General features: G+C 52.6%; 1 protein-coding gene across 1 annotated transcript in view; it reads left to right on the top strand.

The window, feature by feature from the left end:
- The window catches only part of CRLF2 (cytokine receptor like factor 2), a 34,433-nt gene that overhangs the window by 29,113 nt on the left and 4,225 nt on the right, over nucleotides 1-1,095 (top strand). Inside the window, exon 3 of the mRNA XM_042783103.1 lies at nucleotides 929-1,013. Within this exon, the coding sequence (XP_042639037.1) occupies nucleotides 929-1,013 (85 nt within the window). The remainder of the gene's footprint in view (nucleotides 1-928; nucleotides 1,014-1,095) is intronic.

Genomic DNA, 1,095 nt, shown 5'->3' with positions numbered 1-1,095 from the left:
CAGTGGGTGTGGTTTGGGCTTTGCTTCTGTGAAGACTGACAGCCTTGGAGACCCAATTGGGCTTATTGTGATTTGTAATACACATAACAACAGTGAAGGGTGTTTTTTTTTTTTTTTGGATATTGTGCAAGGAACACTCTACTGTTGCAAACAGTGAACATTCTTAGCTGCTAAACGGAAGGTTGGGGGTTCAAATGCACCGATAGGCACTTTGGAATAAATACCTGGTGATGTACTTTTGAAAAATCCAGCACTGAACACTCTATACAGGGTGTAGTTCCACCCTGACACACGTGGGGGCCCCAGGAGTCAGTCAACTCAAAGGCAGCCTGTTTTTTGGGAGTCTCTGGGCCATGTAAAGAGCTAACCTTCTCAGCTGGTAGCTGAAAGGTGGGAAGCTCAGATCCATGCACAGGAGCCTCGGATTTACTTCTGAGCCTGGTGATGACCTTCTGGATTCAACCATTGAAAGCCCCGCGGTGCACAGCTTTACTTGACAGAGTCTGGTCAAAGGCACCTGTTTTAGGTGCACCTGGGTGATGCTGGGTTATTAAACGAAAGGACGGACGTGTGACTCCGTGCAGAGGGGCCTCAGTAGACACTCCTGGTGACCTCTTTCCGAAAACCAGCCATTTAAAGCCCCGTGGAACACAACTTGGTGGCAACGGGTTTATTTTATGCAAAAAACATGGCTCTGTTCCGAGAGTCCATTCACCCTCCGTGGGGGCACCCTGGGGATGCTAACAGCCTCGGGTGGGAGGGGGAGATTGAGGGGGGCGCCCCTCTTCAACTTGGGGTTCTGGGTGCCACATCACTGAGGTCTGCAGCTGCCCTCGGCCCCTCTGTGGGGTGTGTGCTCCACAAAGGTGCAGGGCCGTCTCAGGGTGTCAGTCTGTCTGTCTGACTAGACTCTGTGTGTCCGTTTCAGAGTGGAGAAGCTACTCATGCCCAGTGTTCCAGACCCCAAGGCCACCTTTCCCGGGCTCTTTGAGGACCACAGAGGCAACTTCCAGGTAACGGTGACGTTGCTGGGCCTTGTCTCCTCTCTACTTAGGGGGCTTGGTGTCACTGTGGGTGGTCGCCTCAGTCCCTCCC

Source organism: Orycteropus afer, unplaced genomic scaffold (genome assembly GCF_000298275.1).
Source record: "Orycteropus afer afer isolate SDZICR_OR568_19922 unplaced genomic scaffold, OryAfe1.0 scaffold00663, whole genome shotgun sequence".
Classification (NCBI taxonomy): domain Eukaryota; kingdom Metazoa; phylum Chordata; class Mammalia; order Tubulidentata; family Orycteropodidae; genus Orycteropus; species Orycteropus afer.
This window is presented reverse-complemented; position numbering and strand designations above follow the sequence as displayed.